The sequence below is a fragment of the Orbicella faveolata genome, unplaced genomic scaffold, assembly GCF_042242905.1.
Source record: "Orbicella faveolata isolate gen_17 unplaced genomic scaffold, um_ofav_v1 contig_24, whole genome shotgun sequence".
Lineage (NCBI taxonomy): Eukaryota > Metazoa > Cnidaria > Anthozoa > Scleractinia > Merulinidae > Orbicella > Orbicella faveolata.
The window spans coordinates 8,258,934-8,280,617 of NW_028301552.1; the positions used below are offsets into that span (position 1 = coordinate 8,258,934).

At 38.8% G+C, this 21,684-nt stretch overlaps 3 protein-coding genes, 1 long non-coding RNA gene and 1 pseudogene across 5 annotated transcripts in view; 2 read left to right on the forward strand and 3 right to left on the reverse strand.

Moving 5' to 3' along the window:
• The window catches only part of LOC110055277 (uncharacterized), a gene marked incomplete at its 5' end in the record, with an annotated part of 59,627 nt that overhangs the window by 35,231 nt on the left and 2,712 nt on the right, over positions 1-21,684 (reverse strand). The gene's annotated exons all lie outside the window — the stretch shown is intronic.
• Positions 1-21,684, forward strand: part of LOC149110238 (uncharacterized) — a 154,326-nt gene that overhangs the window by 33,859 nt on the left and 98,783 nt on the right. The window lies entirely within an intron of this gene.
• Positions 18-2,569, reverse strand: LOC149110240 (uncharacterized; annotated as a pseudogene).
• Positions 5,222-11,337, forward strand: LOC149110241 (molecular chaperone MKKS-like). Its single transcript, XM_089292929.1, has 8 exons — positions 5,222-5,475; positions 5,606-5,697; positions 6,791-6,970; positions 7,782-8,013; positions 8,388-8,798; positions 9,450-9,604; positions 10,302-10,558; positions 10,922-11,337. Exons 1-8 carry the CDS (start codon positions 5,419-5,421, stop codon positions 11,317-11,319), a joined length of 1,782 nt encoding a protein of 593 aa, XP_089149055.1. The 5' UTR covers positions 5,222-5,418; the 3' UTR covers positions 11,320-11,337.
• LOC149110242 (uncharacterized) lies at positions 8,062-15,990 on the reverse strand. Of its 2 annotated transcripts, XR_016208208.1 has the most exons (4): positions 15,421-15,990; positions 13,370-15,082; positions 8,852-8,881; positions 8,062-8,539 (listed from the first exon to the last, which is right to left on the reverse strand). It is a non-coding gene; the product is annotated as an uncharacterized LOC149110242 (long non-coding RNA). The 2 variants fall into 2 exon arrangements; XR_016208207.1 differs by lacking the exons at positions 13,370-15,082; positions 15,421-15,990 and having other exon boundaries at positions 8,852-9,273.

A 21,684-nucleotide genomic window follows, 5' to 3' on the forward strand; every position in this document is an offset into this window, starting at 1 on the left:
TTTTGAAGATTCCTCTGTTTATGTGCATGCTTTGTAGCTGCTCAGGCTAGACTCTTTTTTTTTTTCTGTTTTGTTTGTTTACCCTTTCCTTTCCCTTTTCTGTTTCCTTTTCCCCCATCGTCTATATGCCTTTTTCTTTTATTTCCCGGCCTTTCATGATCTGTGCCATTTCTTGCTTGGGGTTGTTCATTCTGAACTTGTGATGTAGATGTGTCTGGTGAGTTGTTGCTTTCCATGTTGGGTATGTTTGCTTCAGGTTGTCTCTTTTTACCCGCACGCTTGACACTGATTTCTTGCTCCCAGTATTGAGAATTGTGTTTTGTGTACTTTCTGCTTGCTCTTTTTCTTTCTCTTAGAAGCCATTGTCTGTTTTCAAGTCTAAGAATATCTCCAACTGAGTCAAAGTGGTTTGATTTTCGAAGCACTACATTCCTTGCTGAGTCATTGTTTTTCTCAACTCCTTGACCAGTGAATACTTTTAGAGATTTATGTGTATGGAGGAAATAAGGGACATGAGCAAAAAGTACATGCATGGAGTAATTCTCTTTCTTTCATAGCCAATTCTCTTTCCTCTGAGAGAAATAAAGGTCTCCAACCAGTTTTGTGCCTTGTGCCAAAAAGTGTCAACAGATTTGTCTGAGGACCAGGAATTTCTGTCTTCATACAAACTTCTGAAATCACTCCACACCTTGGATATTTCAGTGCAGGTATTTGGCTGCAGCACTTTACAGAGATTTTCTGGTAGCAAGGAGAGAATTTTCTTCTTGTCGTTTCCAAACAGACTTGTAAATTCATACTTTCCAGTGCCTTTATTGTCAGCTGGATTTCGGAGTTCCCAAACATCAAAACCCACACCATAGGATCTGATCTCACTCACGAGCTTTTTCAAATGGATGCCTTGAGGCTCTTTGGATGATTTTTCGAAATCTTCAATCTTATCCCAGTCAATGACTTCAGTGATAATGTTGTCTAGCATCACATCCATTACACGTAGCAGCAGGTGTAACTCATCTACAATGACATGGTCAAGGTCTATGTTCAAAAGTGGTTCCTTCACACAGCAGTAATCACCTTTTCCTTTCTTCACCAGCTCCTTAATTTCCAATAGTGTTCTCATCATTGGTGGTGAATTAAAGTGATGGAAATGCTTGTCTGTTTCCCACCTTTTGTCTTTATGGATTTTACACCATAGGCAGACATATAAAGATGTAGCCCCCTTAAGTCCCATGACTGCCAGTAGAAATTAGTAGAAATTAGTAGTCCCCTCCTAGGAAAAACTCAAGCTTAACTTCTTGACCATCAACACTAATAGTGCCTTTGTCAATCAGAGAATTTATTTCTGAAAATGTAGTCTTGAAAGATACCTGTAGTGTTTCATACTTTTCACTACCATTGACTACTGCAATGGTATGATTTCCTTTGGCAGACATAGCTTCGTCTTGTTTCTGGAGTAGTGCACAAGAGAGAAGAATGTAATTAGATTTCTGTGTCATTTTAGCTCCATCCCCACTGATTTTTATTTTTAGTGTTTCATTGCCAAAATCAAACTCTGGATTTTCCTTTTTAAAAGCTGAAATTTGCTGCAAGAGAAGTGATTCAAATGATACTTGTGCACCTTCATTTGTTCCAGGAGTAGGTGTCACATGACAAAGTTTGTCCAGATCATTTCTGCATTGTTTAATCAGATAAGATCTTGGAACACCATTTTCAATCATGCTAAATTTGTGGTAAAATTCATCACTGACACAGAATTTATCAAGAAGATAAAGAATTTGTTCAACTTTTTCCATGTCGGAATCGTTTATGTTAGTAACAGGATTTGAACATTCGCCTGATTTTTGTGCTTTGGTTTCAACATTTACTTCGTATGTTTTCCCTGTGTCTGCCTCTTTAACTCTAAGTGATTCAACATGAAGGCCAAATGCTTGTGAAAACCACAAAGCTGTTTCAGCTCTAGTCAGGAAAGCCTTCAATGTGCGCTGTCTGTTCTTAGTCTCAGAAATTTTTTTTCCATTGTAGGAAAACCCTTCATCTTTCTCAAGGCATTTGATATACTCTTGAAGTTGATTGTTGGTATTTTGAAGTTGACATAGTTCCTTACCCATTCTGTTGATAGTGTCCTTCATTTCATCAAAAAGGTTTTTTTTTTTTTCTGCCTCCAGGTTTGCATGTGCTGCTTTCCATTCTTGTAGATCATTTTGTAGAGAAACTACCTCATCTTCAACCTCTTGAAAAGAAGCTAATTGGTCTTCATGTAAATGAAATTTCAATGTTTTCTCATCCAATTGCTCCCAGTTTCTCTTACCTTTATTTGTGCGATACAGTGATAGAACATTTGCTGCTCTTTTTGCAAACTGCTCATGGACATTTTGGCGTGTACCCATGTCATCTTTGATTACAAATGCATGTGCTGGTGTACACATATCAATTAAATCTGGAAACATTAGCTTTCTTCCATCATTGACATAGTAAAACTTGGCCTTCCCATTGCTTTTGGTATATAGAATTCCCTGGAGGCCTCTATAGTTCCAGAGGAAGTTGATATTCTCAGAGTTGTTTGTAGTTTCTAAAAGAAAATTTAAAAAAATAATCAATAAAAGCAAACATACTCTCAGGCATAAATCAATCAATCAATGGACAGTATAGAAGAGAATCCTGGCTTTATACACTGTAAATAATCATATTTACTGAATATATATTTAAAAGAAAATTAAAGGTGAGTGAGATTTGAACCCACAAAAAAAGTATCCACTGAAAAAAGGAGATCCTGTTGATAATAAAGTGTATGGTAGATCACAAAATAATGAGGACAAAAATGATGTATTTTGCTCTCACATCACTTTTTTTTAGCTGGATAGACTGGCCTTCATCAGGGTCATGTTAAGGCCCCGTGAAGTACATTTTATGCAGCTGAAATGTTGGTGATGATTATATATATATATATTTTTATGTTATGTTACTTTGTATCTTTCATCTTATGGATATTCCCTTCCCCTTTCACTCTCTACCACCCCTACCTTCTTATCAAGGAATCACCAGAGAAGGTTAAGAAAATATACCAAAAAGTTTACAAGGTTGTAAATATCAGGACAAAATTACTCACCTTCTTGATGAGAGGAATTAGCATCTTGACCCGCTGCTTGAAACTTTTCTTGCTCCCTCACAAGATAATACCACTCTTTAATGGTTGAATATGCCAAAGAAATTGTTAAGGCTACCTTTCTTGTTGCTATGTTTCTTGCATATTGCAAAGATTTATCTACAATATCGATTTTCCAAGGTTGAAATGATTTATTTGGTGGTAGTTCAGACATGGCATTTATAAATATTTTATTTTCCCAAGATTTTCCCGCAATCTTCCCGCTTTTTTCCAAATCCTGCCGGTTCTCATGTTCAGCGGCTTTCCTATTGCAAGAGGGAACACCACTGACCAAGGAAACGAGGAAAAACAAAATGGCTGTCGAAGAGAACGAAAACAGACAGGTGCAACGGCCATTCTTGCCTCAGTGTAATGGCTCTCACTTCGTTGATGACATTTACAGAAAATAGCACTTTTTATCTTGAAATGGCACTGCCTTAGCTGCTGTTTATATGGGAGAAGATATCTTAATTGGCGAGCTTTTCATCTTATCTTTCGAATGCAATGCTGGGGAAATGTGTCGGTACGACGATCTTTGCATCAAGAGCTTAAGAAAATATGAAGGTAACCACCATTTACAGAGACTTATGGGAGAAAGGTACGCTTATTTCTGAGGTTACGTACCAGTAAAAGGCACCGACTAAAACAATTTTATCATCGCATGTTGTTCGAATAAACTGTTGTTTATACATTGTGTTTCGCATTTTTAAGCTGGGGAAAGCTGTGTTTTAGGCAACATTAGCAAAAACTGGCAAAGTTTACATTACTCTCCACACTCTCTCTATGTTCGGCCGCCATATTTAAATCCACATGTGTGCCCCCTGCGCATGCTTGGCAGCCATGCTGTATGGAATTTCTGGCTATGCGAAACGAGGCGAAAAGCGAACAAGGTCAAGAAATGCAAAAACGAAAGCGTATACTTATCTGCGAAGGGGAGCACATCGACGAAGATACTGGTTCACCTTCACAACGCACGACGCTCTCTGACACTAAAATGAACGGGATGTCCTTTGAGACTTCCTTACATACTTGATTAAAATTCATTCCACCCACTAGAAAAGTGTTTGCTGCATCAGAATATTTCATTGAGATTTCTGTGCGTCAAACAATAGAGCATACAATGATATCAATAAAAAAATATCGAATAAAGCACGCACTCAGTCGCCAGTTATTTTCTTTTACAAAAGCACAGGTATTTCAAATGAAATTCGTTGAATAGTTTTCAAGAAGTTGACTCTTGAAGTCCTTTGTGATATCACTTAAAACCCCAAGGAAAGACTGAACATGTGTCTTCGGGAGCTTGAAATTCATCGCCGCGTTTTAAATGCACAACGTGTCTTATTCTCAATTGTGGTGGCATTTTACAGAGCCAAGCCCTGAAAACTAAAGGTGTCAGGTGTTTACCATGACAGGCACGGAAGGCAGTGCTCGGACTATTCGGTGACAACACTGGGACTCTAAAATTTTGTAAAAGCAAAAAATATAAACATATCAAAAATAATTGTGATAAATGTATCTAACATCAGTTCTGTCTTGAATTCCAAACATGATTTGTTACCCACAATGCAAGGATTTGAGTTAGAGACAAAACTAGAGGTCCAGAACAATGCTTTTCTCTGACTTTCCCTTGATAAAAATAACATTTCTCTAACCAAATAAACAACAGACATAGTAACGGTTTCTAGCCTGCCCTCAGGGGCAGCCCTCCTTTCCGCCCATTCATTATGACTGACAAGTTTTTAACAAATCCTTTTTTATAGGGAAAATGTCTTTTTCCTGACCATTTCCTGACCTTTAGCAGGGAGTCTAAAAAAACTCGATTAGCGAATAGTGCAGTGGTGAACAGTCATGGATAGTGGCGAATAGTCGTCAATAGTCACCGCTTTAGTTCAGCACTGATCTGGGTTCGTTGAAACTGATCACGTGAAAAAAAAAATAAAGTAAAATAAAATAAAATACGAATGTGAGGTAAGTGCTCTGTGATTAGTTTATCAGATGAAAAGACACAAATGAGCTGCTCTGATAACCGGTCATAAAAACAACAACATCTAAGCTACATCTTGCGTTAATTGATTATCCAAACCGGTGGCCAAAGTATATGATGTAAGCAAGTAGGTCAGCATACATAGTTTAGGTCAGCGGTTTATTATCAAAAGGCTCGGAGCCATTCCGGTAGTTAACGTCATGTTGCAGGCAGGAGTAGGCAAAATTTCCTATTTTCTTGTCAAAAGTTTACACAGTTGTGGAGAATACACATGGCTATACTGCATATGACCTGAATGGAGGGTAAAAGTGTTTCTTCAAGGCTGTCTACGAAAGACGAATGGACATCTCAGGTAGGCTGCCAGGAAGATACATTTTCACTTATAAGCAGCTTTTAAAAAAATAAATAAATAAACTACTTAGTAGCTGAAGCTTATATATGGTATGTATTTTCCTAATATGAGTGTTTTGAATTATATGCAGATTGCAGTGCAGCCGTTGGATGATATTAAGTTAAAGGGCTCGCTACGCGCATTGAAGGATTTAGTTCAGACAGCGCTTGGACCAAATGGAAGGTAATTTTAAGTTCTTACATATAAAATCCCTAACTATATCAATGTAAGCGTAAATTTATTGTAATAAAATAAAACACTCAATTCTGATTGGTCCTCCCCACGTTTTAGTGGTCATTGTATTTAATTTGTTACTTGCATTGTAGCTTAGCCAATAACATGCTGTCAATCATGTTTACTGTAGTGTCGGCTGACACTATAGACCGATATATTGACCGATATATTGACCGACACTCAGCCAATACAAGGCTGATACAAGGCTGATACAAGGCCGATACCTGGCTGATGTATCGACCGAGTATCAGTCAATATATTGGTCAACAGTATCAACCTGCACCACCTAATGTAAACATGATCCCATTTTGTTAATATCCCAGGTAATGAAGGGTTTAGTCTGCTAGATACCCTGGTCCCTGGGGTTTTCTTTCTTCTTCTTCTATCACAAAAAGCCGTCTTTGAGTGTAAAAAGAAACTGAACTCACTTGCTGCCTCGTGACTCATTTTCGCTACTTCAGGGCACAAATTTGAACATTAGGATATGAAGAGAGTGAGAAAACCTCTGGAATCAGGGTATCTTCTCCAAAGACCTAGCACTAAATAAAGTTTGCTGATTCATGACCTGTATTTGACTGATTTGTTAATGTACATTGATGTCAAACCCAGGAGAGGGGACCCTGGCCATATGTGAGAATTTGACATCTACTACACATCATCCCACCCCTTCAATTATTTTAAATACATGACATTTGTACACGTGGGTCCGGGCATGAGGATCGGGATGCTTGACTTTGTGAGAGGAGTACTGAGCTTGAAGCCTAACCACATGTAATTGTTGGATCATCTTGGGAATAAAACCCATCACAACTGTTGGAAGGGAAGGGTTTGTTTTCCGTTATGCCTCAGTTAATTTATAACTGAAGGTAGATAAATATCCATTCTGCCAGCTAGGTGACAATGGAATCTAGTGTCACACTGTACAAAGTAATAGCTGTACCGATACAACAATAATTTCATTCAATACTTTTCACTACAATACATTTATCTTTATTTTAAAAACATGTGAAGTTTCCCATCTTTATACTTGTCTGATACTCAGGTTGAAGTTCTTCCAGTCATCCTCTGGTGGTCATGTGACTGTAACATCAACATCAGGCAAGATTCTTCACAGCTTGTCTGGCTTGTCACACCCCATACCAAGGTTGATACTATCTGCTGTGAAGGGCCATCTTGAAGGCTACAGTGATGGTGGTTTGAGAACAGCACTTCTCTTACTAAGGTGCCTATTAACCTACATGTAATTGCATTTCATCTATCAACACATACAACACATTGCATCCATCCATGAAGCGTGACAAATTAAGCACACAGTTTTACTTTTCAAACGTTTCAACAACACGCACCATGACTGGTACAAAGGCATTTTAAAAGAAAGATTTGTCACGTAAGATTTTAAATTTAAATTTATCTATGACATAATTTTTTATAATATCAATTATTAAATTCTTGAATTTATGAATTTACTTCCATTTTCAACAATGTTGTATTGTTATATTTTTTATTGTAAAAAAGTCATTTTAATTTTATGTACTTACATTTTAGCTAGGTTGTATTTTCTTTGTTTACTTGTTTATCAATTAATTTATATTTATGTTACTTACTTTAAGAGTGGGCTTCCTGCAAGGCAGGTTTATGGCTAAGCGCAGTTGGTACTATAAATATAGAATTGTCTTATCTACATTGAAAGTTTTGTCCGTTATGTATCACATGCAAAAATGTTAAATTATATTTCTCTTTCAAAGATAAAACTAGTAAGATGAAAGTCCCATATTTGGTACGGAACATGTACAAAAAATGTAATGTAGTTGAAATGATTGCAACAACAACTTGCTCACACCTTGGGTTTAACACCTTTAAAAAAAGGTGGAAAGAAACGCTTTGAAAGTAGAGAGTTGTATGAGACCTCATATAATCTTGCAGTTATAGTCAGGCACCAAATCTGCTAGTTTATCTTTTTTTGTAGAAAACTGTTACTGGTAATTGTAGAGGTGTGCATAGATTTATTGATCCTTATTGTTTCTCTGTTATAGTCTGATACAGTCATCCCTTGATCTGCCTGTCCCAAGAGCCCTCATCACTCAGATCAGTCAACATTCACTGGAAGTCATTACCAGTCACCTACAGTCATGTCGATGGAAAATGAACATTGATATTGGTAACATGAAGACCATGCTGTCCATTGTAAACAGCATAATTGGAACAAAGCCTGCTTGTCATCTTAGTGAATCTGAGAAACAGTATTTAAGTGTGCTCGTCATCAAGGTACAGGATTTAATATTTTTTGTGTGTTTATCTAGCGGTGGATACATGTTCAAGGTGCCAATGCACTCACTTAAGTACAAGTTTTTATTAATACCTCAAACATGACTTACACAAGCTAAAGAGATATAACTACCCAGGCCAGTGCTTCAATCATTGAATGTTTGTTAACATGCTATACGGTGGCTTTAGACTCAAACTTAGAAAAACACATGTTTGATGTGAAATTTGACTCTGATCAGGGATGGTAATAAGAGGACATAACAGGAAATTCTTTTTGAGATAAACCTTGTTAACTTTTTTATTCCACAATGTCACAATGTCACAATGTCACAATGTCACAATGGTTTGACACCATGCATTGATCAAACACACAGGCATTTCTTCAATCACTGCCAAGTAATTCCCAAGACTCTTCAGTGTCTGTCACAGACCTTCAGCCAGTCCAAATAGTGACTTGCGAGGGTGATCCTGTCAATGAATCCAAGATCATACAAGGTGTCATTCTTCAGGCCCCTGATGTTGCAACCTTTCAAAGAAAAAAAGCACTTTTAAGCCATCATGCCAAAGTGGCTTTGTATAATGTCTCAATGGCAGGGGACACTGATGAATGGTTTAGCGACAACGTTAAAATAGAGACAGCAGGAAGTGGTCATGATGTTAACATGGAGAGTGCTGTGCTACAGCAGATGTTGAAGGTTGCTGATTGGTTGCTAGCTATTGGAGTTAAAGTGGTAGCTTGCCAGAAATGCGTACATCCAGCACTGAAGCAGTACTTGAGAGATAAGGTTTGTATCCAGCCCAGGCAGACATAATCCTAGAAACAGATTTGGGCACCTACCTAAGTGCTGCCTTCACTTCATTTATTCACCTGCAAGATACAACTGGGAGTTAAGCTAAAGAATTCACCTAGTCATGCATACAGCTGTGTAGTGTTTCTGATATCATTGTAAATCTAAGGTCCTACATGTCCAAAAGACAGAGATCTTAAGGACTATGCATGCATGTACAGTATGTGATAGATACAAGTGTTTTTGACTGAAATATTGAATGTCTCTGTCATGAGATGAAAAATGGGACCCAAAATAGTTGTTGACAGCTGTTTTGTTGGGTGAGACAGTTCTAGTGGACTAATTTCTTATAAGGGATTAAAGACATAATACACTGAGATAATGCATAATTTGGACTGTCTTTTGTTTGTTTCTTGTTGTATGTATTGCTTGTGGCACATGGCAATAATAATTATTATCGCTGACAATTAATAGCAAGCCCTGTAGTCTTCATGGAAGAAATGAGATCTAAATGAAATCTAAAACTCAGCTAATTTAGAAACAATTTCAATTTTTGTTCAACTAGTGGGATTGACAGACCTGTACACAGCAGTCACTTGTTAGTTTTTTTTTTTTTTTTTTTGATAACTTGTTTTGTTTTCATCATAGGGTGCTTATGTGATTGACCGTCTATCCATTGTTCACATCTCTGCTGTGCGACGTCTGACTGGAGCAACAATCCTGAGCACTTTCAGCATGGACATTACTGAATCAAGCTTTGGTCAAGTTGGGAAGATTGAACATATGGTGTTGAATGACAAAAGGTCAGCTTCCTAAATCCAATAGTGCATTTAACGTATGGTGGTACAACCCACCATGTACTCTACATGTACATCACTTTATTTTAATTTCCATTCTTTGGTAATTATGATTACATAACGTCTTTTACCCGCAGTTTTCATTTTTTCATAACTGTTATTCTGATCTTGATTCTTACTAATAAAATTACTAGATTTAGAGCGGTTTTCAACTGAGTCTCAAAAGTAATCAGGCAGTTACATTAGTCTTGGTTTTACCACAGTTTGAGATTGTTGGAATAGTCTAATTGGTAAGTAATGGTTTGGTTTTGGTTTTACGGCACTCAATTGAAAACCACTCTATTGAGCCAGGTTTGGTTTGACTTGGTTGAACTCTCCTATCAGAAGCATCACTTCAGTCCATACCTTTATTCACCATACACTTGCAGTGTACAATGACAGCAATATCTCAAATAAATGGGCCTTCTGCATTCAATGGTCACATGATACAAAATACACCAAGCTGGATGGCAAAACAATACAGCAGTCTCCCAAACAAACTTAAGGGACTAACCAACCAGTCAATCTTGGTTTTGCTTTGAATTAGAGGTACATGCCTGTGCAGAGCTTATCATGCTGCATGGTAAATGTCATGTCAGTGACAACTGGTTTCAAAAAGGCCAGTTAGCAAACCTGCTTTTCTTTTTCGTATATTTTTAAACAGCTACATTCATTTGGTGCCAGAGTCCTCATTAACTTCATCTTCCGTGTGTACTCTTTTGCTGTGCTCACCAGATGAGACATCCCTTGACGAGCTGAAGACAGTTTGTCAAGCATCTGTTAGTGCGTTATACGAGACTTTGGGATGCCCATATGTGGTGCCTGATGCTGGATGTCTAGACACTCACTTAGCATCATTCTTGAGACAGTATGGGAAAACGAATGGCTCAAAGATTGCTGCAGATCTTGGCTGTACTAGAGGTAAACACCTTGTTTGGCACTGGTATATAGCTTTGTGTGCTTTAGCAGTAACCCTCAGGGTCTTCAACAGTAACCACCTGTACTTCTTGATCTAAGCCGGCTACCCTGCTTAGCTAGTATTCCCATTCCTTATAAAAAGATGGCAAAATCAGCCACCTTCTCCAGCAAAAATGCTGCTACTTGGAAACTCTGTGACGACCCTGTAACCTTACTTGCCACTAGAAATCCAAGTTGCAAGCTTGCTGATGAAGCTTGCCTGTTGGCTTGAAATGCAAATTGATTGAATTATGTTTAAGTTAGTTTGAAGTCCTTGGACATGCCTTATAATTCCTACTTTAATCTCTAGGAATTTTTTTTTCTTAGGTCAATTTGTTGCTATCATCAACAATGTAGCCCATTGCCTTGAATCCTTGGCCGGATACCTAGAGCATGACGGTGGCGGTCACGTGACTGACTCAGCCAATCAGCATCATTGGAGTCTTTCTCCCAGAGCACTGGATCTTAAGCCCAGCATGCTTCACTGCATGTGTGGTTTGGTGTCATGTGATCAGTCATTAGAGTGGAGCATGATGGGACATGTCGAGAACTCCTCTGGTCATAACAGAAACAGCTGTTGCACAGTGGGTGCTAAGGAAATATTTGACAATGCTGTCCTCGATGTGTACTCAATAAAGATAAATTCTTACAGGACTGCATTTGAAACTGCTAATGCTATAGTAAGAATTCACTGTGTAGTTTGTAGCAGTGTGGCGGGAAATTAAAACTCGCAAGATATTTACGGTGCCGCCTATTGGTTCAGTTCTCTTTTCAACGTCTTAGAAGTAATTTCCCTGTCATCTTTTCTGTTCCAGTTTTATAAACCACAATTACGTTAGTATTCTCTTTTTTATCATTTGTCTTGAATTTTTTGGGTGGTTTTGGGGGGGGGGGGGGGGGGGAGTTTGATAGATGAAAGTTGCACGTCCTTCTGATTCAAGTCCGAGGGAACAAGATGCTCCAGAGCTTACAACTGGGCCTGTCAGCTTGACCACTAAGTAAAACAGTATGAAAGGCACAGTAGAGCGCCGTACCTTAGCCCCCCTTTCCTAGACAATTAAAATCTTTATGCACGCGTTGAGTTCTTATTCCATCTTAGTGGAAAGCCAGCAAAACAATCCTTTATTTAAAGTGGTCAGCACGCCACGAGAGTAACGCCACAAAATATTCGAAACGGAAAGAATCGAAAATGACTCCTATCATAATCGGCGTTTTACCGGCAGCCCTGTTTACCCTGAGCATTAAAAAAGCGCCGACAACTGTTTTTAGATACTATTAGATCTCCTGAAGGGTCGCGTTGTTCGAAAGCCGGTTAACGCTAACCCAGGATTAAGAGTTAACCGAAGTATTAATTTTTCCTATATAAAAATGTGTTTTACTGTTTACGTTTTGTGAAGTTTGAGCTTAGTCAGACTCAGAACAGAAGGACAAACAGTAAAAACATAAAACCTCACCAAAAGTTACACAACTCAAATCAAAATTCTCGCTAATCCTGGGTTAGCTTAATCGGGCTTTGGACAACCCGGACAACAAAACGGAAGTGAAATTAGACAGTATGACCGTTAGTGAATTTATGTTTTTTGATTCATTTGGAGAAATCTACCAAACTTGGGTAAATGAATTGAAAGTCTAGGCACTGTCACTGCCCGCTGAGGAAACGGGCGGCGTTTCGACACACAACCCAAATAACTGTTGCAAACAAGACTGCGGAGGCCCTTTGCTCCCCACGGAGTGAAGGTGGCAGAGAAGGAGAGAAAGAGTAAGACGGGTGTGGTAACCTAATTATCAATTCAAAATGTGTTACTTTTATAAAGCAGTGTTAATCGAGTAACAATATCGCTTGGAAATCATCGACGAGCCGAAGAGGTCACACAAAAAACTATTGAAACCTCTCGGGAAGATCGAGCACTACTACGAATGACGAACGCTAACTTTATCTTAAAGGTATATTCTATAGAAAATTCAAAAGAAAACCTCTTCGAGATGCGTAATGTTTGACGCCGCTCATTCGATATATCATGATATTATGAGCTCATAAACTCATTCATCAAAGGCGTCTTTGCTGTTACAAAACATAAAATTGTATAACATCCCTGGTATTGAAGCTTTCAGAGAAAGTTTAATTTTTTGTTATAGTAATCTGGCTGAGCGCACGTGGCCCTCAACTGCAATGCTCGTCTGTAGTGGAACTTATTTAATCATTTAAATTTTTCGCTCTGTGGTTAATGCTATCGGCTTTGTGTTTACTTTACTACCCTGTACCATACGAAAAACTAATAGCTTCCTGCAAGAAGCCTGAAATTGTGAAATTGACGGTTTCCAAACGAATTCATGATACATATCCAAGCCACGCTTATTGATACTTTTGCGTGTGGTTTAAAATCCCTTAAATAAACTTTGAAGTCCTTTCACTAGACATTTACAAATTATCTTTTCGTTTTTCAGCTAAGCAACGACATCAATTGCAAACCTGTTGATTCGACTTGATGGCAGATAGTGATGACCACAGAAACACTGAGCGAGTAAGTAGTCTTGTAAGGGAGGTCGATGATTTAAAATGGAGTGCGTGCGAAAGCAGACGGATTTCAGCTTGTTGTTTTATGTAGAAGCGCTTGCAGTCCAGTTAAACAATGGTGGGGCAAATTGACTTGCAACCCGGAGTAAGTGCGCAAACTGTACTGTTAAACTTAATCAGCAGATATATTTAAGACGTTATCGAAAATCTGAATATCGCAATGGCAAAAAAATAACCCTAATGGAAATGATAAGAGCAACCTGTCTTGAATCAGAGCTGTTCCGTGCTGCGCGTGCTCGGCTAACCGACGCCCCCTGAAATATTGTTCAGCCCGGCCTGATGTGAATCCTAGACACATCGCCTTAGGGAACCAGGGAAGTTTCGTGCTATTTTTAAAATAGAAAGACTCGTTCTTCCTCCCGCCGACTTTCAGCAGAACATTCGTTTCAGAAATTATCCAACGAAACTTCGGCGACAGCAGGCTTTAATCGAAGCTGCCATGAACACGTTGCTTTCGCGAGAACAATTATTAAGTTCTCGTGTCATGAATATTTAAAAGATAGCTGAGTTTTCTAAAAAGCACATGCCTTGTCTTTTATTTGCTTCAGGAGGTTTTCCTCTTCTAATCAAGAATCTTAACAGAATAAGGCCGGTTCGTTTAATTTTATCTGCAGCTGGTGATTTTAATGCTGTTGCCTTTTTCGTTGCATTCGAGGAGCAATACAATATAAATTGGAATAGAAATCGCTCTAGCTCGCTGTCCTCAATGGAACATTGTCTGGGTGTGATCAAGAGCCCATCACTGGTGTAATATCGTCTTCCGCACGTGTTAGCAGTCGCAAGCTGTTTACATTCACAAACGCAAGCGAATAATTATTTAAATCATTGTCATTCACGACACACAATCATGGCCATAAGGCGTTAAAGACGTCGCCCAACGACGTTTTCCCAGCGGCCGCGTAATACCAGTTATTGACTTGACGTTATTGCAATAATTTCGTAATCGATAACTGATGAACAGTTCATAGATTAGATCAGTTACCAGAATAGTAATTGTTATAATGACGATGACGATGATGATGATGATGATGATGATGATTAAAAGAGCACTGTGATGACGGTAACGATGATTAATTTATCACATGTGGCTACTAAAAACATACTACGCATAACGCATCGAAAGAAAGTCGGCGCATGAATCACTATCTATAATTAAAATAAACTATAGTCGCTAATTCAAACGCTCCGAAAATTTAGGGGGCCTCTAAATTACCTCATGTTTTCGGAATTCTTTGTTACTATAAGCCGAAGTCCTGGAGCCATATTCCCTTTGAGAACCAGAATACATCGAGCACATTACGACGTTTAGTCTCGAATCATTTTCAATCAAATGTGATCACCTCAGATATGACTTTGTTAATTAGAAAATGTTCACAAATTTGGGTGCCTTCCATTTGACGAAAATTCCGGAATTTTCGAAACGAGGGCAAATTTCTTGAGAAAGTTTCCGAAAATTCGAAAATCACACAACATTTTCGAAAATTTAGATAAAGCTCACGAGGATATTCTCTTTTCGGTAAATTGTAGAAAATGCTGTTCTATTTGCCTCTGGAAATTTCCGGAAATGCAAACCTGAAGTTTTGGTCGGAAGGAAAGCGCCCTTTGACACCAATTAATTTTACGTCTTCTCAGCCTAACAAGTCGCCATAACCATCTAGCTAGATAATGTTCGTCTCTCTCAATGGTTCTTTCTTGGTAACACGCTCGTAGCTAAATGCTGTAAGGTCGATTGTCTGAAATCCACCCTCCAAAATTAATTCACTGACGGCTCGCCCTACAGCGGGAGACTGCTGACTACCATGACCGCTAAAGCCGTTCGCAAAAATGAGATTCCTTATCTGGGGATGTCGTCCAATAATGGCATTTTGATCCAGTGTGTTGTACTCGTAGTGGCCAGCCCAGGCGCTCTTGACCTGGTGAATTGAAAGATAAAATCACAAGCGCTGATCCTATTACACCTTGGCTAAACATAATACTGTGTACCTTCAGAAGTATTCATAAAAACATTTTCCTAAAACAGAAATTTAAGCTTAAAATCTCTGAAAACATAGTTGACTTAGATACGTCAGGTTCCAAAATGTTCCCTGCTTGCTTAGGATGTGTGGCATTATTGTTTGACAAGGGTACTTTGTGATCCCCCCACCCCAAACGACACACACAGACATAAGCTCCAGGCTAAATACGGTTTTTACGCTGCCTAGTACGAAACGGGAATAGAAGAACATTTGAAAAACGACTCTGAGGGACTTACCTTGAGACACTCAAATGCAGAAATTCTGTGAACTAAATTTGGCTTAATTCTCTTGTGAAAATACTCATAGTCGATTTCAAAATCAGAAGATTCGTGGTCATCTTCCTGTGTTAAAACAATAACAAAATGTTTTTACGCAGAAATTCCCTTTTGATGACAGTTTGGTGATACCAACTTTATAATTCTTGGTTTTTAAGTCACGAGTCGATAAGCAAGTAATTAAAACAATCTGAGCAGTATTATCCAGGCTACTTATGGCCCAGACCACCACTCTCTTTCGAAAATAGAGGAAGGCTTGGGTAAAAAAAATACTCTTGAGCGGTTATGGAGTAATTGGGGCTGGACACAAAGAACAAAATGTGGCAGAACGGCAATCCACGAGAGTAGCAGTTGGAGAACTAAGGAGCAACTAAATGAAGATGCTCTGAGAGCAATATATTCTTCTTTGAATTGTGTAACAAGCAGAGAAACTGCCAAACAAGGGGTATTTTGAAGACGTAAAATGCAAGGCCGACATGCGAAAACTCTGTTCGCCTTACAAACGGCGGCTCCGCCCGCAATACGAGCGGCATTAAAACCGAGCTGTCGTACCGAAACGACACGATAATAATGTTTTTCTTCGCAACGGACAAAAATAGAGACAATGCTTAAGTCGCTTTGACCTTAACTTGAGAATTCCGGGTTTAATTTGACGAGGAACAGCATATTTCGTTCAGAATAACGCAACTAATATCTTACTTGACGACACTCCACGAACTACGAGCGATTTGCCGGTGACCCATTTTTGGCGCCAAATTAGAAGCTTAGGGAAACAAAATGTTTCATACTTTTCAATTTTTGCAATCTGATATGATTTTTGGAAATGTAAATGCTGGTTAGTGAATATTCAATGCAATCTCCAGCGAGAAAAGTTGCCCGATTACAATGCCTTTCCTGTTAACATACATTAACGTCAAGACAGTAAAGTTTTTCCCGCCTACTGAATCCTGATTGGTCAATTCAAATTTCAGCCGCGCCAGCCGTATGCACGGTACCCACCCCCTTCCCACGCACTCCCCCGAAATAGGCAATCCCATAAGCACCCTCGCCGACACTATTAGCTAATTATGGGTAGTCTTTTTCAAAGCGCTCCAAAAAAACATGACGTCAGCAAGTGCAGCTTATCCGCTGGTGTTTATGGTACATGTAACCTCACAGGACAAAGCTGTTCACACAAACACGTCATACTTTTTAAACCTTCTAAGAGAAAAGGTTACTGTTTGCTGTCTCACGAAGAACAACTCAATGGAAGGAACAGTTAAATTAGGCTGTGGCTTTTTGTTCTATGCAGGAAATCCGGGGTTAATAATAATTTTTAAAGACTGCATGTGACAACCCTAAAAAACACTATTTCATAATCTCCTTGTATTTATGGCAGTTGTCTCAAAATTTCCTGTTCCCCCAAAGCAACGCCTGCACATAATTCACACCAACATACTTCCAAACTGTCAGTACAGTGTCAGAGTAAGTTTCGCAACCAAATGGGGTACTGGAGAAAACAATTGCATCCACATGTACAGGGTTTCAAAGCTATCCTTTCCATTACAGAATGTAAATGAAGTCATTTTAAAGATTGGAATTTAAAGAGGCTTGTATTTTCTTTCAAGTTCCTTTTTCATATTTTTCCATTGGGAAGAAGAAAGGTACAGTACTCTTAAGAGTGAATGCCTATAAAAATGGACCTAAATCGCCTATCAATGGCACAGGTCGAAAAATTGATTTCGCTTGTATTTTGTCCATAGATAGGTCCTAGTAAGAATAGAAACGGACCATAGTTAGTTTCTGCTAATACAGCTTTCTTTCGTAGAAATACGCCAAAAACGATTTCGACCCGCCTGGGCTCAAAATCTACTTCCGGTTTTGCTGAATTTTCCGAATATTTGATTGCTTCGCGCTCCGCAGAACAACTACTTGAGAATCTTTCAATGGATTTTATATTCAGTTCAGGTCTTGGTAGTATGACTGAGCGAAAAATAAAATAAATCAAAGTTAGTTTTGAGCCCGAAAAGAGGTAAAACTGAAACGCAAAATTTTACAGTATGTCGCAAGAGAATTATTGCTTAAAAACATCGCCATATTTTTCTATGGGCTATAACTTTAAATACCATAAAAACACTTTCTACGGGTTAAATATACACCCACCTGTTAGGATATCAAAAAATATCTCTGGGCAAATGGTTTCAAGTCGCCCGCCTTGGCCTGTGTTTCTCATAGATTTTGCCCAAAATCCGCCGTTGGAATGTAAGCAATTGCGTGACGCGGATAGCCACTCTCGAGTAAAATATTCGTTTCCAGCAATCCGATGAAAGCAATTTTTGAAACGTTGTGTGGATAAAATAATGGAAAATGTTTTTTTTGTTGTTTTTTGTTTTTGTTGTTTTTGTTTAACTTAGTATAAATATATATGTTTTTTCATTTGCATTGCGACACCCACGACATCCATGATAAAGAACGTTACTACAGTACTCCGGGAAAATTATTTTAACACTTGTTTATTTTATTGATTTCACTGATAACTTACAACACAGTAGCAGTTTCAGAGATACACTTAACCAATCCTCTATGATTTATGGCAACTGAATCATTGACTGACAAATAAAGTCAAGTGGAAACACCATCATTTCTATAGACTACTAACTGCGTGACGGCATCTCAGCTCTTCTAGCTGTGTAGAAAATTTGTACCTAAACAATATGCTCAAACTCAGCTAGAAAACCCGGAATTTCTTGAATTGAATTAGCCGAGGAAGAAATTGCGTTTAAGTTTCAATCATACTGGGAAAAAAATCCATCTTTTCTACTTTGGTTGTTTGATCAATTAACTGAAATTTGCAGATCAAAACACTGGTAGACAAATAAACATTACAGTGGTCGATCTAGGACTAGGTTTACAATAAAGGAGTTCCCGAATTCATCAATTTTAGAGTATTCGGATTAGTAGGGGTTTACAGTGAAAGGATATTCGGATTCTTAATCGTTTATACACGACGATAACTCCGGGAACATTCATGATGGAATGGTTAACAAGCAGTTTGTTGCCTCGACAACGAGAAACAAAATGCCTCCGAAAATAAGGCTAGGGGTAGGTTGAGACAGTCTGAAGTTTTCTTTCAACTCGCTGACCACGGTACTGTTGTCCATCATGCCAGGTTCCTCCAGGTATTTACTTAGGGTTTAGGGTCCAAAACCGTCGAGGTCTTCGATCGTGCCATCGTCGTCATCCGCGCAGTAAAGTATAAATTGGGCACGGTTTCTGAGGAGTATGGCATTACCCATTATAAAAGTGATCACCTACACCTGAAACAGCACGAGGTAATCACCCAGCGACCGCCATCAAATGGCCATCAATGCGCCTACGACTCGACTACGACTGGATCATGTAATCCGCCATTTTCGTTCCACCGCAAACTCAAAAGATCACAGGCGGAAAAATATCTGGATTCGAGAGAAAATCGTTCACACGACAAAACTCTCCGGATTCAAAAGTTTTCGGATTCAAAGTTCCCACTTTAAATTCCGGATTCAAAATCTCCGGAGACACGACCAAACCGGAGGGTTTTTATTTCGGTTTCGTCCACTTTTGTGTAAATGGCAAAATCAATCCAGCACTAAAACATTCTGGATTCATCACGAATCCGGAACAATTTCCTCTAGTGTAAACCTGCAATCCTGGCCATAAGTTGTTGGGACACCTCCCATTTTTGCGCGCTGAAACCCACGATTTCAACTACGTCCTTAACGTTTTAGAACAAAAGATGAATGGAAGCAAGTACAATTGACCCCCCCCCCCCCCCTCTCCCCTAGCAATGTTGCATGAAAATGAAGCTATTCTGAAGACTAGATTGGATGTGGGAAAAAAGGAAAAAGGGACAATAGAAAGTGGTTAGACAGTTGTGTTGGAACCAAACGCGATTGCTGAAAAATCGCTATTATTGGAATAAGACGTGAATATCTATCTTATCGTCTCTTTAGTTCGAGAATACTGTTCTAGGAGGCGAACAACTCTTGAAACGAGGCTATTCTGAGGCTATTGTCAAGGATTTTTTTTCTTCAAGATTTTTATCAACATTGACAGGGGGAGGGGGTAGGCGGGCTTGCGCGGTTTTGGTCTTAAGAGAGGCTGCCTGTGAAGTCATCTGCCATAACTGTCCCAACACTTTTGACCAGGATTGTAGTCTTAACTGAACAGCGAACATCCATCTTGTTTTGTTCGCGGAAGTCGGTCACAGAGGAGCGAATTTCAATGAAATATATATATAATTTGATAAAGCAATTAGCCAAAAATAGGTTGGCCGCCAAAACAGTTTAGGGTTTAGCCTAACTTTAACCTTAAGTTTTAAGACTGAAGAAAAAAAAGGAAAAAGCACTGAGCATTTCAGTTGTTTGAAACAGAAACATTCGCGCACAATGAACTATGTATAGTACGTGGGTAACCAGGAAAGCAATCCGTCCAGCACAGTAATTGTTCAAATTAACAGCTTACCGAGACACTCGCACTGTCGATGCCTCTTATTTATGACTTTTAGGATTTGTTTACTTTACTTTTTCCGACTTTTTAGCAGGAGAAAAAGCACTAAATGTGCTGGCACAAATAAAAAGGTTTAACCGAAAATCGATCCGTCGAAATCAACAAATACAAATTTAATCACTGTAGCGTTCCTTCAGATCACGTAAGGCTACAAACCAACAATATCAACTTTTCATTACGCTTAACAAATGAACTTAGAACGATTTTCTTTCTAGAACTCGTTCTTGTAATTAAAATGATCAGAGAAAGAACGACAGCCTAAAACGACATAGCAGTAACACCCGAACTCCGAGTAAATTGCTTTTAATTGGCGTTTTTAATTAACGAAATTTCAAAGCGATGACTTTCAAAATATAAAAGTTAAAAGTGGTCCATTATGTTTTTCTTTTTTCACCCAAATGTTCTAAGATAGCCATCTGCGGTTTGTTGGAAACGAATTATGTATTCAGGGTGACCGCCAGAGTCACGCAATCGTTCACATTCTCACGGCGGTCCAGGGAAAAATTCATGAGAAGCACAGGCCAAGGCGGGCGACTTAAAACCATTTGCCCAGAGATATCTTTTGATTTTCAAACAGGTGGGTGTACAGTTAACCCGTATAAAGTGTTTTTATGGCATTTAAAGTTATAGCCCATAGAAAAATATGGCGATATTTTAGTGCTATAATTCGTTTGAAACACATCGTAATATTTTCCGTTTGTGTTCGATCTCGTTTCAGGCTGAAACGAAGCCTCGATTTATTTAATTTTTCGCTCAGTCATACCATGAAGACCTGAGCTGAATGTAAAGACCATTGAAAGATTCTCAAGTAGCTGTTCTGCGGAGCGCGAAGCAATCAAATATTCGGAAAATTCCGCAAAACCGGAAGTAGATTTTGAGCCTAATCGGAAAAAAATCGTTTTTCGCAAATTTCTCCCCAAAAAAGCTGCATTAGCAGAAACTAACTATGGTCCGTTTGTTTACTAGCTAGGGCCAATCTATGGGCAAAAAATGAGCAAAATCGATTTTTCGACTTGTGCCGTTGTTTGGTCCATAATTATGGGCACTGGCTCTTAAACGTTTCCATTGTTAACTCCGTTAACTTCGTGCAGGGATAGCCGAGTTCGAAATGGTAAGGAATAAGCATCAAGGAGATTCGATCGATGGTTAAGAGGGCGATAATGACTTAAAAGCAATGATATCGCCCTTCGGGTTACAAGGACGTCTGAACCAAAGATCTTTCTGAATAAGCTTTAAGTTACATGTAAACCAAAACGCTGCAGAACACTGTGGACAACTTTAAAATGGACTTTCTGGTCTACGGTGTGGAAATATCGCTAGTTCAACCGAATGTATCGCTCATTAAGTTAACATTATTTTCTGGAGGAATTGTTTTGATGTTGTTTATGTAAACTTTCCAGCTGACTTTTACGCTCTCAACATATGGATAACAACACGCATTTGGATAGCGGTTAAATCCAAGTCACTATTTTTCATGAACAACGCACGATCTCTATGTCGTTCACCTATGTTTAATTGAGTGAAGCTTGCTGACTAGTACTTCGCACTTTCCATTGGGAACTGCTCATTTATACATAACGCTACTATCGACCGACTGTACAGATCTAGGAATTAGAAATACTGTCAAACGATTTACTCGCAGTGTTATTTGTTTTGTGAACTCCACTTCAACAAGCCCAGCAACGAGTTACGCACAAG

What these genes read in the sequence shown, in the direction of transcription:
- LOC149110241 (XM_089292929.1), top strand. Translation starts at nt 5,419, where the DNA reads ATGGAGGGTAAAAGTGTTTCTTCAAGGCTGTCTACGAAAGACGAATGG. An exon ending in AAGACGAATGGACATCTCAG is followed by an intron (nt 5,476 to 5,605) that starts GTAGGCTGCCAG and finishes AATTATATGCAG; the next exon opens with ATTGCAGTGCAGCCGTTGGA. An exon ending in GCGCTTGGACCAAATGGAAG is followed by an intron (nt 5,698 to 6,790) that starts GTAATTTTAAGT and finishes TCTGATACTCAG; the next exon opens with GTTGAAGTTCTTCCAGTCAT.